Source organism: Myiozetetes cayanensis, unplaced genomic scaffold (genome assembly GCF_022539395.1).
Source record: "Myiozetetes cayanensis isolate MyiCay16 unplaced genomic scaffold, myiCay2020 scf6-25, whole genome shotgun sequence".
Classification (NCBI taxonomy): Eukaryota; Metazoa; Chordata; class Aves; order Passeriformes; family Tyrannidae; genus Myiozetetes; species Myiozetetes cayanensis.
In genome coordinates, this window is record NW_026087853.1 from 60,811,161 (window position 1) to 60,826,881 (window position 15,721).

The window sequence follows — 15,721 nt, forward strand, 5'->3', positions numbered from 1 at the left end:
ACTGCAGTATTGAAAAAATTGGGAAAAAAATGATTTTCCAAAGTAGTTCACCTGACACAACAGTGGATGCTTATGCTTTACTCCAGAACATATCTAATCACTCTCTCAAGTGGAACTCCTCCCCCCTCTCTTGACTGGCACAGTAAAATTCATGAATGTAAAAGTAAATATGAGTAAATATGAGTAAATAAGAGAGTGCTAAGGATCAGATGATGGTTTTCTGACTGCAGCAAAGCTTTTCCCTGCAACATTTTCCTAAACATCTAAGAACTGATATTACCTTGTGAAACATTATCAAATAATGTTACACTGAAAGGGTTATACAGTATTAAGGAAAAAAAAAAAAATAACCTAGATATGGCTTCCTCCAGATTCCTAAAAATTAACACTACAAAGCACAAACAGAACATCAATTGTATCCTCAGTTAGATTACATACTGGCAACATAAATGTTTTGTGGGTTTTTTTCTACTGGCAACTTGCCTAAATAGTGTCTCAAGGCATTGTTTATTTGGGGTAAATACAGTGAAGTGTATTAAATTTTCAAGCAAATGCTCCAAGTTACTTATCACTTCAATTTTGCTCTCCTTGCTGACCTATACTTTTTTCACACTGAACTGCAATGCAATGTGGATATTTGAGTAGCAGATCTCATACTAAACAAGTGCTATACTGTGGCACTATAAGCATACCAGAGATTCAGAAGAAGTCTAAATTTGAGAAAAGCATTCCCAAAATAGTATTTTTCTCAGTGGAATTTGGGCTCTACTCAATGAACACGTCTGCATGATAGATAAAACATACACCTCATGTCCCCAAAAAGTGTGACAGTAACAATTTTTTTCCCTCTGAGGTGAATCCTTCATTGCCTGTGCTAAGCAGAAGCACAGCTACCCACTTCATAACGTCCATAATAAAAAGTCGTGTTTCATGCTGTTAGTAATATTTCATAATGTTCATTATGAAGAGCAATAAGTGATGATACAGTAAATTGCTCTCAGGCAGCAAAGTGACCCTTGTGAGGATGTACCTCCCATTATCAACATCAGCAAAATTGTTCTACCCCTATTTGACACAGTGCCAGACAGAAACCTCAGCCAGATGGGGAAGCAGGATTTTACAGTTACATTTAAAATTCTCCAACATTTTCCTCTTACTATATATTGCAAGGTATTGGTGCACACTCTGCATGTAACTGTAACTTGAGAGACACCACTTGGGTTTGACTCTACCCATTATGAGCCAAAGAACATGATATGTTCATGAAGTTGAAACACAAAACACAGTTCCCAGGCAGGTGCATCCCTTAAGTGCCTCCTTTATAATACCTTAGTGCATGAGTTAATTATCTTTATTAGTTCCACTGGAAGTTCTCTCAGTACACAGTGTCTACAACTACAGTTTCCCTTTATTTTCTCCATCTTTTTTTTTCTGTCATACACATGCTGATTTTTTTAGTTAAAATCCAGACTTTTCTTTAATGAGAAAAATATGCAGATGCATCACGAAGAAGAGAAAAACAATGCATCTCATTTCAGACTTTTTGATCATGAAATTATTTTTAACATGAGTATGTGAAAAGTCTTGATCATTTCTTCCATACAAAAATCTAAAAAAAACCTAGTAGACAAAAAAATAAAGAAATTAACTCATTTAAAATTCACGTCTGCTCTTTTTAACATGAAAGACAGCATTGGAATAAATGAATACTTATGTCCACATTACATTAGCAGTTTCTCTTCTGAGACAGAAAGGTTTTTTTATCTAAGGTGTTATTGCCTTTTCATTACATCACCTATGGTTGATCATTCCAAAATTTAGTGACTTCAGACAGCACAGAATGTTGCAGCTGAAAAAAAAAACATCCCCATGTATAAAAATAATCCAACAAGAAAGACACTTCTCCTGATTTATGCTATTTTACTGTTGAAGAAGAACTGAATTTTCCTGGAGCCTTCATTTAAGGACAGATTTCTGCCTAAATCATAGGATTAAGATACCAGAATTGAGCAACTCCACCGCTCTTGTTAGGTGGTTTTGACAGAAATCACCACCCAGTAGTCTGCTCAGTGTTTGTGCTCCTCAAGACTGGGCCAGAAGTGTCACCAGTGTGTGACACCAAGTTACATGGGCATGGTGCTTTTCCATGTTTTGTAATGGGAAGCATGTAATGGTTGACAGATTCAACACATGGACACAATTATCACCAACAAAAAAACCCAAAAAAATGAAAAAAAAAAAAAAGATACTACGTTTGTTCCATGGTTCTCTGTCCTTAGAAGTATAAGTGATTTCAACATTTCAGTTTACAGGCCTGAAATCAGCATGTCCAACACGGCAGATTCAAGACTGATTTATTAGACTATTTAGTCTTAAATCTGAGAGTTCAGACAATTTTTGATACCTAAACTATTTACTTGTATATTCCTTTCCTTTGAGAAGATTTTTTTGAAGGCTTTTCAAATATTGCTCTTAATAAATATGAAAGAATTATTTCTATAGTGTGATCCCATGAGCAGAAATCACACTTCACAGGATTAAGTACAAGGTTAAGGACTTTTTAAAAAGTAAATAAATAAAGAAATAGATGCCACAAAGAAGAAATTGTACCAGTAAGCACTACATTTGTCTTCCCTCCTTTCATCTGTGCACCTAACAATCTTTTGCAGACTTTTTAAAGAACATTTATAGATATATACATCTGTCAATAACCATGTCAATAAAGTCAGAGAAGTGTACATGTCACAGCAGGGTCCAATATACTAATACATACATACATACACTATATATATATATGTATATATATAGCACTGTATATGAAGTGTTACTTCATATTCTTAAATTAAAAAAACTTTATAGCCTTAAAATTTTACCTTTGATATACAAGGATTTTAATAAAGTTCTTCACTGTAGCTCTTATAAACTCTATTTAATAACTTAGAAATATTAACAAGAGATTTAATAAATTACAGACAAGCAGTTGAGTTTGAAAAGCTGTAAGATGCAAGGAAACAATGACAGTTGTAGAAGTTAAAATGATGAAATGTGTATGTTAGCAATTTTAGAGTTAGCTTTCATTTTTAGATGTAGCTTTCTTTTTTTCTTTTTGTTTTCACATTATTCCTTTGTGCACTGAATTATATAAAGTGTCAGAAAAAAAATTCAGAAAAATACTCATCCCCAAATTCTCAGAAAGGAAATGATAGGTAAAAGCATTTGTCTCAAACGAAAAGTCACTCTGGAATGAAAATTTGCTTATTACTTGATTCACAAGTACAGTGCAACTCCAGTTGCACGTTTCAGATCTCTGAATAAGGAAAATATCCTTCTAAATAAAGAAAATAAATTTATTTAATATCCAGGACTCACCAGATGGATTACAGATGAAATGAGACAATTTTGAAGTAAAGCTTGTTGATTTTGCCTTTGCATTAAAAGCATTACCACTTACACTTTTCACAAGGCAGGCTGAAATGGAGCAAGCATGCGAATGACTGGGAAGAGGAAAAAACGCAGTTGTAAATTTATGTTACAGATTGGTTCATTTCAATATGTTTTATCTGCTTTTGTGGTTTAGTTTTCTCCCTTTACCATTCAACGGCGCTTTGCCTGTTTTTGTTTGCAGATCATCTTGCAAACTGTTATCGTGAGAGCACTTAAACTGTTCCAGAGAAATAATGAGAGCTCTTCATCATCTAAAGCGACAACAGAGAACCTAAATCGGACGTTATCTCATCTCAAGATCCACCTTGAGAAAACCCGTGACAGGAAGCTCTTTCAGGAGATTTCCCTCATGTAAAATACTTCCATGTGTCTTTCCCACTGGTGATTGTGATTTACAGGACGTGGCTATGTCTGATTAGAGCAGTGGGGAGCGATTACAGCTCACGGCATCCCATTCTCCCTCCCCAGCACCCCCAAGCTGCTTTCACCCGTCCCCATGGCCTCTTGTCCTCTCCCCTTCTCCTGGCTGACAGAAGCACCCCCTACAGCAGCAGCTACAGGTGACTTTTGCAAGCTATTCTGGCAAATTTTTTTCTAATAAAAATTCCAAGCAGCCCTCGTTGTCTATTCCTGATCACCACGGCACACAGGAGAGAAAATATGCTTGCATGTCTAAGGAAACAGCTGACTGCCAGAATCTGAGGCGTACACTCAAGAGCATCCTTCATGCTAAAAAAGTGTGCCTTGGATTCAGCAGAGATAACGGCAGAGACAGCTCCAGTATTAAATCTTAAAGGCCAGGATAAGGCCTTCTTTTCCCCCTCCCCAGCATTAACATTTCTCCATCCTTAAAGGATAGCTGGCAAAGCTTCAAAGTACTGCACCTCGTTACAGATGAATATTTTAACACTTTAAGCTGACATATTTTGAGTTTTCGGGAAAATATTCTGATTTTCCAAGTTTCGTGGATAAATTTACAACTGCGAATGGATTTTCTTTACCAGGGTGACTATCTGACAAAATTAGAAGCTACACATCACCCACCAACCTGCCCATGGTTTTGCTCCTCCAGTCAGTGTAATAACATTTTTTCCTGAAAGAACAGCAAAAATCAGCTGAGATTAATCAAGTAGGAGACAGTTGAAAAGGACATACACATTAAAGAAGAATGCTGGACATTCTAAAACACGCATTTTCATAGACAAAAAGGAGAAATCACTTTAAAGATGCAACTGTAATTGAGTAAATCATTAAAATGATGCACTTTCACTTTTTTTTTTTTTTTAAGTTTTAAATTCATTCCTGAGTCAAAATTACCTTTTAGATTTGTGGCTGATAACAATAATGACAGCTAATAAATAACTCAACAGTTCTTTTCTCTCCACCCTTTACTGCCCATAGACACTTAGAGAAACAGGACCAGGAATTCTCAGTCAAGCCTCCTGAGAACAGTTATTCTGAAACCAAATAAGGATGTATTTGTTGCACTATAATATTTTGCACACCTAGTTTCAGGTTTTCAGGCTTTTTTCTGGTCTTCTCCCATCATTTCACGTCACATTTCAACCACACAAGGGCCTCAGTCTTGCAGATTCCTCAGGATTTAGCAAGATCTGCAACTGCCCATCTGGGCAGTATTTGAGGTTGAATAAAGTACATTACTTACCTTGAAGAAGCACTGAAATTAAAACATTAAAAAGAGTGAGAAAGATATGTTGCCTGGAAAATATGTGGCCACTGGAAAATTGTTTATCCATCAATGTGCAGGCTGCTGGCAGCCTGACACTTGGCACCACTGGGCAGAATTGCAAATGAAGCAAAGATTAAGGATTTTCAGACATTTTTAACAAAACCCTTCCTTAATTCCCTTTAGTTACCCTTAGCTCTTTCTCATAGGTGGATTCCAGCTAAGTTACATATACAAATAATTTCTTCATTACACATAATAATAGTAACAATAATAATGTTTCATGAGATATTTGTAGACACAAATAAACTTTCATCTGAGTTATGGAAATACATAACAGTTTAATTTCTACTGAGAGACCACACACTTAACAAAAATACCTATAAATTGTTTAAAAAGTTATAATTCAGTCATGATCTCACCTTGGAGCTTACATAAACCCTGTTTGAAACCATATACACATACTTTGAAATAAAGTAGCATTGCAAAAGTCAGCCTTGCCTACGAGACAACAGTGATTACCACAGACTGGCTTCTGAAATGTTAGAAAAATTTTCTTTTGCAACTGAAACACCAAGATACTATTTATATTTTATATATATGATGGATGCTACATACCTGCCAACACATTTTAGCATAATGTCATGCTAAAACAGTTGTGGGATGCTGGGTAGTCCCTTGGGTCAGAAAAAAATATTTTTACTTTCCAGCAAGAGAGAGAAATAACCTGTGTAATAGTAATTCTGTTGATTTTGTTTAGGTTCCTGGATTGAGCTATAAATGAACCTAAAAAGCATGAACATAATTCTTCATGTGTTATTGGTATATGATACCAATATATGGGGTATTTCAGTGACCACAACCAAAAGGCAAAATTTTGCATAACTGTGCAAGAGAACAAGTGTGCATTAAAGTATTGCAGGGAAGGTTCCCTTTCTTCTCAGCTATACATTAAAACTGGCAGTCAGAAATCACTGATAAAACAAATAAAGGCTAAGAGAAATAATCTGCTTTTTACACTCATAGGATATCTCAGGTAGGAAGGGCCTCACAAAGACCATTGAGTCCAACTCCCTTCTCCACTCAGGCCTCTTTAAATCTATCTAAGGACGACCTAAAACTTTTTGGGAAGAAGCTACTCTAGTTCACTGTAATTGTGTGAGAACTGTATGATTTGAGGTTCCCCTGCCCACCTCAGGAAAACAATATATGCTGTTATTTTTGCATCCAAACCACAAACTTTACAGAAGCAAAGAGATAAGGCATCCTGGAACACTGCTCATCTCCTGGAGGGGACAGACAGGCTGCTGGCCTGTTTTAGATTGCAATGTCACGTAAATTCCTATTTAAACCTTTTCAAAGAGAAAAGCAGTTTTGACCAATTTACTTTTTTCTCACAGTTCTATTACAGAGGTAGAGGTTTATTTCTTACCAAATAAATGTATTTCATTCTACAGTAAAACTCCCAACATGGTGAAAATGCAAAGTTTTTATCTACTTTTGGTGTACTGAACTGAATGGGATAAAAAGAACCTAAAAGCCCAGGAAAAAGAAATATGGATAAGACACTTCAGGGAAATAATAAAGAGAATATATTTACGTGTCAGTTAATAATATAACAAACAAACATGGCCTAGAATGCCTTGCAAATGAAGTAGCATTGCAGAAGTCAGCCTTTTTTTTTTTTTTTTTTTCTGAAGGGCACTATTGATCTGTTGTGAAGAATTGTGAAGAATTAGAACTAGATTTGCTAAACCCCAACTTAATTTTCTGATTTCATGTATCAAAAGTAAGAAGGAATTATTTTTAGTTGGAATTTAGATTATTTATGTGTGCGCACACACATACGTAAACCATATTTAAAATATTGACAAGTGTAATTTAAATTAGAGAAGCTCAAATGGCATTATAATGATACTCTTAACCATATGGAAGATGACTGTTACAGAAAACTTTTTTTTTTTATGGAAAAGCCTCTGAAGGCTTAATGGGATGAGGCAGAAACTCATTACAGAAGTGGGTATGGGAAGCAAGTTTTGAGCAAAGGATGCTTCCCAAGGACCAATACAAGAGAGCCACGCTGCCACAGCACCAAGCACTGAGCAGCTGGCAGTTCAAGTTTATTCAAATTGTGATAGTACACGTTATACTGGAGACATGGAAGCCTTTTCTGTCATTTTGCTTGCCTTTGGGGAAGTGTGATGGTTTTGATCTAGGCCTTCCTGGTAACCAGTTTGTAACCAAGGAAGTGGCCAAGTACCCAGTATTCCATACGATTTTTACGTAAACCAGAGTATAAATAAGTTAGAGATTAGAGACCTCGCTCTCTTCTCTTCCAACGAGGGTCGGGAACTGTAGGTCCTTGCGTTGGTCTCGCTTATCTAAAGCTGAGGCCTGCAGCGACCACTGGCCTGCCACGTGGGGGGTTCGGAGAGTGCTGGCTGTGTCTGCCAATCCTGCTTTTCTAAGGGAAGTGGTGAGATCTGTTTTGTTAATTACTAGTATAGTTCTTGAATTTGATTAAATATACCTGTTCGGTGTCCCTTTTTTCCCCTTTCCCTATCCCTTCGGGGAGTGGATCCCCTTTTACTGTGTATATAGCATTTTAACTGTATATAACTTTAATTTACGTAAATATATATATATTTTATATAAACAGCTTGACTTTGGGTTCTTTAATTTTTTATAGTTTTTTTTTCTTTGCCCTAAGAGGAGAAGGGAGGGAGGAAGGGGGCTGCTGTCGTGACTTTCGGGCATTTGGCAGGGAGCCAAGTCCAAACCATCACAGATTTTCTGGTGGCCCAGTACGGGGAGATTGTTTTGGTTATCCTAGTTTGTTTTGGAACAGTTACCGGGAAAACTACCAAGAGAAGCTTATTTATATAAACAAACCTATTGTTTAAGAACAGAGGGAAAGAATAATATAACGATGGCTATTCTAACTACTTGTTTCATTGTACTAGCTATATTTGTGCCTGTTTTGGGCTATCCTGTAGGGAAACGCCCAACTGGAGATGAATGGGAGGAGTATATCCCTTCCTTTGATTGGGATGAATGGAAAGAGTATCTCACTTTCCTTGATTGGAATGAATGGAAGGAGTATTTCACTTCCCTCAATTTTGACATCAAAAGCCTGCTAAAGGAAATCCCTATCATTACAATTGGCTCCAATTTTTACTTAAATTGTTTAGTGACAATCCTGGTACTCGTGAAGGCGATGAAAGAATTATTTAAAACTGGAAGAATGGTGTTGTATTGCTTTTCATCTTGTAGAAAAGGTCAGACCTCTAGAGGATTCGCTGGAACTTTGGGAAGAGTTTTGGAAAGGCCAGTTTCTGGATGGCAAGGAGCATGGGTAAATTTTGGCAAACTGGTAGGGCGTGTGGCACCTCCCATTGTTTGGGACTTCACGCCAGAACATGTGTCTAATCCTGACGAGATGACACGTTGTTTAGTTGAAAGATGTCTTTCATATGATGACCCAAACACGCAGCTCCTTGCTTTATGCTGGGGTCTAGTGACAGCTTATGGAGCTGCCTTAGATCACTATCAAAAGCCTAAGACAGAGGCAGAAAGCCAAAATATGTCACCTGAAACAAATGATGCCCCTATTGAGTCCACAGACGTCGAGATTCAGACTCAACCTGAAGTCAGCACCATTTCTATTGAGTCAACTGAGTGTGGAACACAAACTCAACCCGAAATCAGCACCATCTCTGTTAAACTGACTGAATGTGGAACACAGACTCAGACCGAAGTCAGTGCCGTCTCTGTTAAACTGACTGAATGTGGAACACAGACTCAGACCGAAGGCAGTGCCGTCTCTGTTACACTGACTGAATGTGGAACACAGACTCAGACCGAAATCAGCACCGTCTCTGTTAAACTGACTGAATGTGGAACACAGACTCAGACCGAAGGCAGTGCCGTCTCTGTTAAACTGACTGAATGTGGAACGCAAACTCAACCCGAAATCAGCACCGTCTCTGTTAAACTGACTGAATGTGGAACACAGACTCAGACCGAAGGCAGTGCCGTCTCTGTTAAGCTGACTGAGTGTGGAACACAAACTCAACCTGAAGTCAGCGCCGTCTCCGTTAATTCAACTGAACATGGAACACAGACCCAACCTGAAGTTAGCGCCATCTCTATTAAGTCAATTGAGTGTGGGACTCAGACTCAACTTGAAGTCACCATAGCTTCTACTAAATCTGTTGAAACTGGAGTCCAGACCGTAGATCTCATGGACACTGGAACTCAAACAATGACATCTAATGTTAAGGCTACGACAGAGATGAAGACCCGGACTACCAACCCGAGAATTACTATCGCCCCCCTAACTAAGAAGAAGATATGGATAAGGGATACTGCAGAAGCTACAGGCCTAGTTCCACGATTAAGGCGTATGGAAGGAGAAGAAGAAGAAGAAGAAGAAGAAGAAGAGGGAGCAAAGGGACTTGCCAGCCCCATGGAACCTATCCCATCCAATTATGTAGTAGTGGACGAATGGACGGCTGCAAAAGAGGAAGAAGTAACAGCGAGAGAAGGAGCGCGCCCAAAAGAATTAGGAGCGCGTCCAAAGGAAAAGGGAGTGCACCTGAAGGAAGAAGGGGCGACAGCACAAATAGCCAATAAACCACCAAAGACAAGGCTGACGCCCAAATATTCTCTTCCTGACTTTCCAGCGGAAGATACAGAAGAACGGTTGAGACCTTCATCCCAAAGTCTGAAGGACTACTCGCTACCTCCACCTCGTGGGCTTAGACAACGGAGTAGAAGTCTATCCCCGCTACATGCTCAGTCTCTCCCTCCACGTGAGAGAGGCAGAGAGAGAGAGAGAGCAGTTCCACGTAGAAACGTCAGAAGAGAAGTGGAAATGGTTCCACCTAGGGGAGACCCTTATTCTGGAGCAGCAGTTGTGCGAACGAGTGAGGTACTGCGAACAATGACCCCAGCAGAGCTCCGGGATCTACGACGGGATTACAGCCGCCGGCCTGGTGAACAAATTCTCACCTGGCTGGTACGATGTTGGGATAATGGAGCCAGAAGCCACTTGTTAGAGGGTCATGAAGCACAGCAGCTAGGATCCCTCGCTCAAGACCGTGAAATAGAACAAGAAATCGCAAGAGAGACATACAATCTCAGTCTCTGGCTCCGAATCCTCCATGCTGTGAGGGAAAAATATCCATTTAAAGAATACTTAATGAGTTCTCCGAAAAAGTGGACGAGTGCAGAAGAAGGTGTCCAATACTTACGAGAATTAGCTATGCTGGAACTCATTTATTGCAATTCAGATTATTATGACTGTTTAGAACCAGAGAAGATTTCATGTACAGAGCCAATGTGGAGGCAAGTAATTAGAGGTGCCCCTGCATCATACCTTAATTGCTTAATATCAGTATATAATCCAAAAACGGATGAACCGACTGTGGACACCATGTGTTCATGGATACGGACCATAGCAGAAAATTTGGAAAGGTCCTCCGATGCCCGACACCGACCTATCCATGCTAGGGAAGCAATGGAGAGGCCCTATGAATATTTCAGATATGAAGACGACTATAGGGATAGAGATGATAGAGTCTATATAGACTACAGAGACTTTAGAGACAGACCAATAAAATGGTCTCGACCACGATTTCGACCTCGATCTTGGTCCCGGCCTCGTTCACGGTCTCCTTTCTTAGTACGCAGAAGGAGAGGAAACCCCAGACGGAGGTCACGTAATCAACTGTGGTCCTATCTGCGAAGCAAAGGAGAAAACATGAAGAAGTGGGATGGTGAACCCACTTCCAAACTTGAGGCCAGAGTGAGAGAGTTACAACAAAAGGAAAACAACAAAAAGGTTGTCTACGTGATTGATGCAGATGCTCTACAACCTCTGAAACACAAAAAGATGGAGGTCCGCTTTGACAATAACAAGAAGGCTTCCAAGAAGGCAAAGTCAAAGTCGGACGATGAATACTCCGATCAAGACCAATAGAGGGGCCCTGCCTTCTGCCAGGAGAAGGATAGGGACCAGGAAGATAACAGGGTTTACTGGGCTGTGTGGGTTCGATGGCCTGGCACATCGGATCCTCAGAGATACCGGGCTTTAGTGGATACTGGTGCCCAGTGTACTTTAATGCCATCAGAGCATAAGAGTATAGAGGCTGTTTCTATTTCTGGAGTGACCGGAGGGTCTCAAGAGTTGTCAGTGGTAGAGGCCGATATGAGCTTGACAGGAGACCAATGGCAAAAGCATTCCATTGTGACGGGGCCAGAAGCCCCTTGCATTCTTGGTATGGACTACCTAAAAAGAGGATACTTCAAAGACCCGAAGGGGTACCGATGGGCTTTCGGTGTAGCCACGGTGATTGAAGAGAAGTCCAAGCAATTGTCTGCCCTATCTGGCCTCTCAGAAGATCCTTCCATTGTGGGACTACTCCAAGTTAAAGATCAGCAAGTGCCTATAGCCACTGCAACTGTACACAGGCGACAGTACAGGACAAATCGAGATGCTGTGATCCCCATTCACAAGATGATCAGGAAGTTAGAGAGTCAAGGGGTGGTCAGCAGAACACACTCACCCTTCAATAGCCCTATCTGGCCTGTACGTAAATCCGATGGAGAATGGAGACTGACAGTGGACTATCGTGGCTTGAATGAAGTCACGCCGCCATTGAGTGCTGCTGTACCAGACATGTTGGAGCTCCAGTATGAGCTGGAGTCCAAGACAGCGAAGTGGTACGCCACTATTGATATTGCTAATGCATTTTTCTCCATTCCCTTGGCAGCAGAGTGCAGGCCACAGTTTGCTTTCACCTGGAGGGGTGTGCAGTACACCTGGAATCGACTGCCCCAGGGGTGGAAGCACAGTCCAACCATTTGTCATGGGCTGATTCAGGCCACCCTAGAGAAGGGTAAGGCCCCAGAGCACCTGCAGTACATCGATGACATCATTGTATGGGGGGACACAGCAGAAGAAGTTTTTGAAAAAGGGCAAAAGATCATCCAGATTCTCCTCGAGGCCGGTTTCGCCATCAAGAGAAATAAAGTCAAGGGACCTGCCAGAGAAATCCAATTCCTAGGGGTGAAATGGCAAGATGGACGTCGTCAGATTCCAACAGACGTCATCAATAAGATCGTAGCAATGGCTCCACCGACAAACAAAAAAGAAACCCAAGCTTTTCTGGGAGCCATAGGCTTCTGGAGGATGCACATCCCAGAGTACAGCCAAATTGTAAGCCCTCTTTACTTTGTGACCCGTAAAAAGAACAACTTCCAGTGGGGTCCTGAACAACAACAGGCTTTTAGGCAAATCAAGCAAGAGATTGCACATGCCGTGGCTCTAGGTCCAGTCAAGATGGGACCAGATGTAAAGAATGTACTTTACTCTACAACTGGAGATAAAGGTCCCTCCTGAAGCCTCTGACAAAAAGTGCCTGGCGAGACGCGAGGGCGACCACTTGGTTTCTGGAGCCGAAGCTACAGAAATTCTGAAGCCAACTACACCCCTATGGAAAAAGAAATCTTAGCGACATATGAAGGTATACAAGCAGCCTCAGAAGTGATTGATACCGAAACACAACTCTTCCTGGCACCCCGATTACCAGTGCTAAACTAGATGTTCAAGGGTAAGGTGCCCTCTACGCATCATGCCACCGATGCCACATGGAGCAAGTGGATGGCTTTGATTACGCAACGTGTCCGAATGGGAAACTCGAATGACCCTAGAATTTTGGAAATTATAACCAATTGGTCTGAAAGTGGAAACTTCAGTCTGACGGATGAAGAAGAAGAAGAGCCAGTGAGTCGAGCTGAAGAAGCTCCGCCATATAATCAGTTGCCAGATGAAGAGACACGTTATGCCCTCTTCACTGACGGTTCTTGCCGCATTGTAGGAAGGAGCCGGAAGTGGAAAGCAGCTGTGTGGAGTCCCACCCGACGGGTGGCAGAAGCCACTGAAGGTAAAGGTGAATCGAGTCAGTTTGCGGAACTCAAAGCTGTCCAATTGGCCTTAGACATTGCAGAAAGAGAAGGATGGCCAAGACTCTACCTCTACACTGATTCGTGGATGATAGCCAATGCCCTATGGGGATGGCTAGACAGGTGGAAGAAAATGAATTGGAGACGTAGAGGAAAACCCATCTGGGCTGCCGACTTGTGGCAAGACATCGCTGCCAGAGTGAAAAAACTGAATGTGAGAGTCCGCCATGTAGATGCCCATGTGCCCAAGGATCGAGCTAATGAGGAACACACTCATAACAGACAAGCAGACCGTGCTACACAAGTCGAAGTATCACAAGTAGACCTAGACTGGCAGAAAAAGGGTGAGATGTTCCTAGCTCGATGGGCCCATGATGCTTCAGGCCATCAGGGCCGAGATGCCACCTATAGATGGGCACGAGACCGAGGGGTGGATTTGACCATGGACTCTATTTCCCAGGTTATCCATGACTGTGAAACCTGTGCTGCCATTAAACAGGCCAAAAGGTTGAAGCCCCTATGGTATGGTGGACGCTGGGACAAGTATAGATATGGAGAAGCATGGCAGGTCGACTACATCACATTGCCACAAACCCGCCAAGGTAAACACTATGTGCTTACCATGGTGGAAGCGACTACTGGATGGTTAGAGACATATTCGGTACCACATGCAACAGCCCGGAATACCATTCTAGGTCTCGAGAAGCAAGTCCTGTGGAGACATGGTACTCCAGAACGAATTGAGTCAGACAATGGGACTCATTTTAAGAATAATCTGGTGGCCACTTGGGCACGGGAGCATGGTATTGAATGGGTATATCACATTCCATATCATGCACCCGCCGCTGGGAAAATTGAAAGGTGTAATGGACTGTTAAAAACAACTCTGAAGGCACTAGGTGAGGGAACTTTCAAGAACTGGGACAAGCACTTAGCCAAGGCCACCTGGCTAGTTAACACTAGAGGCTCTGTCAATCGAGCTGGTCCTGCCCAAGCAGAATCCCTCCACACTGTAGATGGAGACAAAGTTCCAGCGATCCATCTGAGAGGTATGTTAGGGAAGGCTGTTTGGATTACTCCTCCCTCGGGCGAAGACAAACCCATTCGTGGGATTGTTTTCGCTCAAGGACCCGGAAATACCTGGTGGGTAATGAGAAAGGATGGAGAGATCCACTGTGTACCTCAAGGAAATTTAACCTTGGGGAAAGACTAATCATGTGCTTTGAGTTGTGTTTTACAGGAAACCAGTCACCAGGTGGGAAAGACCTGAACAAACTAATGCCGGTATCCAGTGATAAACCAGCCCAGACCAGAGAACCAGCCCTAAAACCACAACTGTAATTGTCACCAAAGAGCCAAGAATCTGAACCAAGCTAATCCTGATACTGATTCTTCTACAACAAGATGGATGCTCTAAAGAATGAACAAGGACTATATACATTTATCCATATGTGTATATGTACGAAGAATATAAGTGAAGGCAGAATATAGGTGTTACGTAAAAATAGTATGGAATAAGGGGTGGAGAATGTGATGGTTTTGATCTAGACCTTCCTGGTAACCAGTTTGTAACCAAGGAAGTGGCCAAGTACCCAGTATTCCATACGATTTTTAAGTAAACCAGAGTATAAATAAGTTGGAGATTAGAGACCTCACTCTCTTCTCTTCCAACGAGGGTCGGGAACTGTAGGTCCTTGCGTTGGTCTCGCTTATCTAAAGCTGAGGCCTGCAGCGACCGCTGGCCTGCCACGTGGGGGGTTCGGAGAGTGCTGGCTGTGTCTGCCAATCCTGCTTTTCTAAGGGAAGTGGTGAGATCTGTTTTGTTAATTACTAGTATAGTTCTTGAATTTGATTAAATATACCTGTTCGGTGTCCCTTTTTTCCCCTTTCCCTATCCCTTCGGGGAGTGGATCCCCTTTTACTGTGTATATAGCATCTTAACTGTATATAACTTTAATTTACGTAAATATATATATATTTTATATAAACAGCTTGACTTTGGGTTCTTTAATTTTTTATAGTTTTTTTTTCTTTGCCCTAAGAGGAGAAGGGAGGGAGGAAGGGGGCTGCTGTCGTGACTTTCGGGCATTTGGCAGGGAGCCAAGTCCAAACCATCACAGGAAGACTTCAGAAAAATCCTAAAATCACGGAGAATTACCTGAGCTCAGACAAAGAATACCTGAAGCTCTGCCAAGGGCATCCAAAACAAAGTGTGAGCTACTAACAGTGCTTCCTAAAGACATAAGCTCCATTTGACTTAGAAGGTAAGTTTGAAAACAAGCTCCCCGGAGTGCTGTGCAAAAACGAGGCAAGAACAGGACTATTTGTCTCTCCTCCCTTCTCTTCCTATCCCATCACTAAATCAAAAACGAGCATGGCTGGTTACAGAGCTGTAAAGACCGCATTTTAGCCTTAAGTAAGTAATGAACCTTTAATACAAAGCACTAAATTATAGGTTTCTTAAAATAGTTCCCACAGTACCTGAAAGGCATCCTGATGTTCATTCTTTCTGCGTATTTGCACAGAGTCTCCCACGGACAGTGAACTTTCACAAACATGATGTCACTGTTTGTAACAGCTGGCTGTAAAGAGCAGTAACAAAAAAAAAAGCACATTAATAAT

General features: G+C 41.2%; 1 protein-coding gene across 5 annotated transcripts in view; it reads right to left on the reverse strand.

Annotated features, from left to right (window-relative positions):
• The window catches only part of ANO3 (anoctamin 3), a 156,183-nt gene that overhangs the window by 44,047 nt on the left and 96,415 nt on the right, over positions 1–15,721 (reverse strand). For 4 of the 5 annotated variants that reach the window (XM_050335197.1, XM_050335201.1, XM_050335199.1 and 1 more), the window contains exon 7: positions 4,493–4,537. In XM_050335197.1, coding sequence (XP_050191154.1) covers positions 4,493–4,537 — 45 coding nt within the window. Of the gene's footprint in view, positions 1–4,492; positions 4,538–15,580; positions 15,682–15,721 lie in introns of all 5 variants that reach the window. The other variant, XM_050335198.1, reaches the window with a different exon arrangement.